Source organism: Penaeus monodon, chromosome 21, assembly GCF_015228065.2.
Source record: "Penaeus monodon isolate SGIC_2016 chromosome 21, NSTDA_Pmon_1, whole genome shotgun sequence".
In the NCBI taxonomy this organism is placed as follows: domain Eukaryota; kingdom Metazoa; phylum Arthropoda; class Malacostraca; order Decapoda; family Penaeidae; genus Penaeus; species Penaeus monodon.
Genome location: NC_051406.1, coordinates 26,456,531 through 26,458,065, shown reverse-complemented (window position 1 = coordinate 26,458,065; position 1,535 = coordinate 26,456,531). Strand labels below are relative to the sequence as shown.

Below are 1,535 nucleotides of genomic sequence, written 5' to 3'. Positions count from 1 at the left end.
GACATTCCTATGGTTAGGTTATATACAGGAATCGATATACTGTCTAGTGCTAAGGGATCTGCTGCCCCTTAGCCCTGGCAATGGAAGATGAAGTAATCTCCACATTCACAGCAGGATAGTGCAAACAATGACATGCAGGAGTGCCTAATGCTGAGTGCACTACTTTATCCTGCTGTAAATGTGGTGGTTTCAGTTGGGGGGGGGGGGGCAGCCCCATGGATCAATTGCAGGGGGGACCGCCCACTGCATTTGACTACATTGAGCAATTCTGCATTTCACTTCTTCACCTTAATTACACTGGTACCATTAATGCCCTTCCCTGCTGTAAGAATCAAGATAATGGGTATTGGGAGGAGGGAGAGATTCCATGGCATAATTTCTATATTTAATTTAATTCGTCATTACCATGGTCGATCTGTCATGTGCAGGTATTCTGATTAAAAAAAATATATATATATCAAAGTGAAATCCTACATATTTTGTGAAGTCTATGAAAGAAACTCAGTTTCTCAATAGTAATATAGGTCGAATTGCTGATTACAAGTACTTTTTTCCTATTTTTAACATTTACTGGAGCCCTACACAACTTCCCATGCTGCTCGTGCTTCCCTGGTCACGTGGGGCAACAAGCACGAGGGCAACGGACTAACAAAGGACCTTCCCGAGACGCCTCACCATCGCCTCGACGGAAGAAGAGGAAAAGCTTGGGGAAACTTAAGAACTAGAGGCCCTAAAGCTAAAACTAAAGGAGCAGCTTCTCCTACATTACCTTGCGACCGCCGGAACCATCATGGCCAACGGGTCACCATCAGTCAATGATGTTCTTTATTACACAAAATCTCAAGCATTACCGGTCTTGATCTCGGTGGGATCAAACTTGGGAGGCATCGCGGGACTTGATTAGTGCACTCGCGGGAGGATGACAAAGCTCAGGTGGTGGATGAACTCTGATGAGAACGACCACAGAGGTGCACCCGCAGTCAGTGTCGTCCAGCGGAAGAAGAGCGGCTGGAGGCGCTCGGAAAATGCATCAATGATTTGGCAAACTGGCAACTCGATCGCATTCTGGACGCTTTTTATGAGCGTTAAAGAAAGATTTGGAGACCTGATTTTAAGCAAAAGAATTCTGCATCAACGACACTTGAATTAGTATGCTTAATCCACTTATATTAATTATCAGTTATTTGAAAATCACCATTACAACATCTACACTGAGTCTACATTATTCTGCCCTTTCTGCGCATGCGCGAAGAACCCATTTTCTGTGACAGGAGAGAATGAAAGCTATTATTCTTAATAATGCTTAATCAAATCTTCGGTACTTCTGAAAAATGTTGGTATCTTTACCCCAAATTGTGACGTGATAGATCACAAAACCCCTTCCCCATTCCTCTTCAGGTGTGTGAAGTTATAAGGAAAAAAAAGAATCCTTGATTTTTTACGTATTTCATTTGCAAGAAATTAATGCATATTTTAAAGAAATATTTTTGAATGCAACGTCTACTTCTTCACTATTAATTGATTAATCATCTAAT

The 1,535-nt window shown here is 42.0% G+C and overlaps 1 protein-coding gene across 1 annotated transcript in view; it reads right to left on the bottom strand.

Moving 5' to 3' along the window:
- The window catches only part of LOC119586385 (60S ribosomal protein L12-like), a 4,777-nt gene extending 3,734 nt beyond the window's left edge, over window positions 1–1,043 (bottom strand). Inside the window, exon 1 of the mRNA XM_037935104.1 lies at window positions 852–1,043. Within this exon, the coding sequence (XP_037791032.1) occupies window positions 852–888 (37 nt within the window). The 5' untranslated portion in view covers window positions 889–1,043. The remainder of the gene's footprint in view (window positions 1–851) is intronic.
- Window positions 1,044–1,535: the final 492 nt, after the last annotated feature.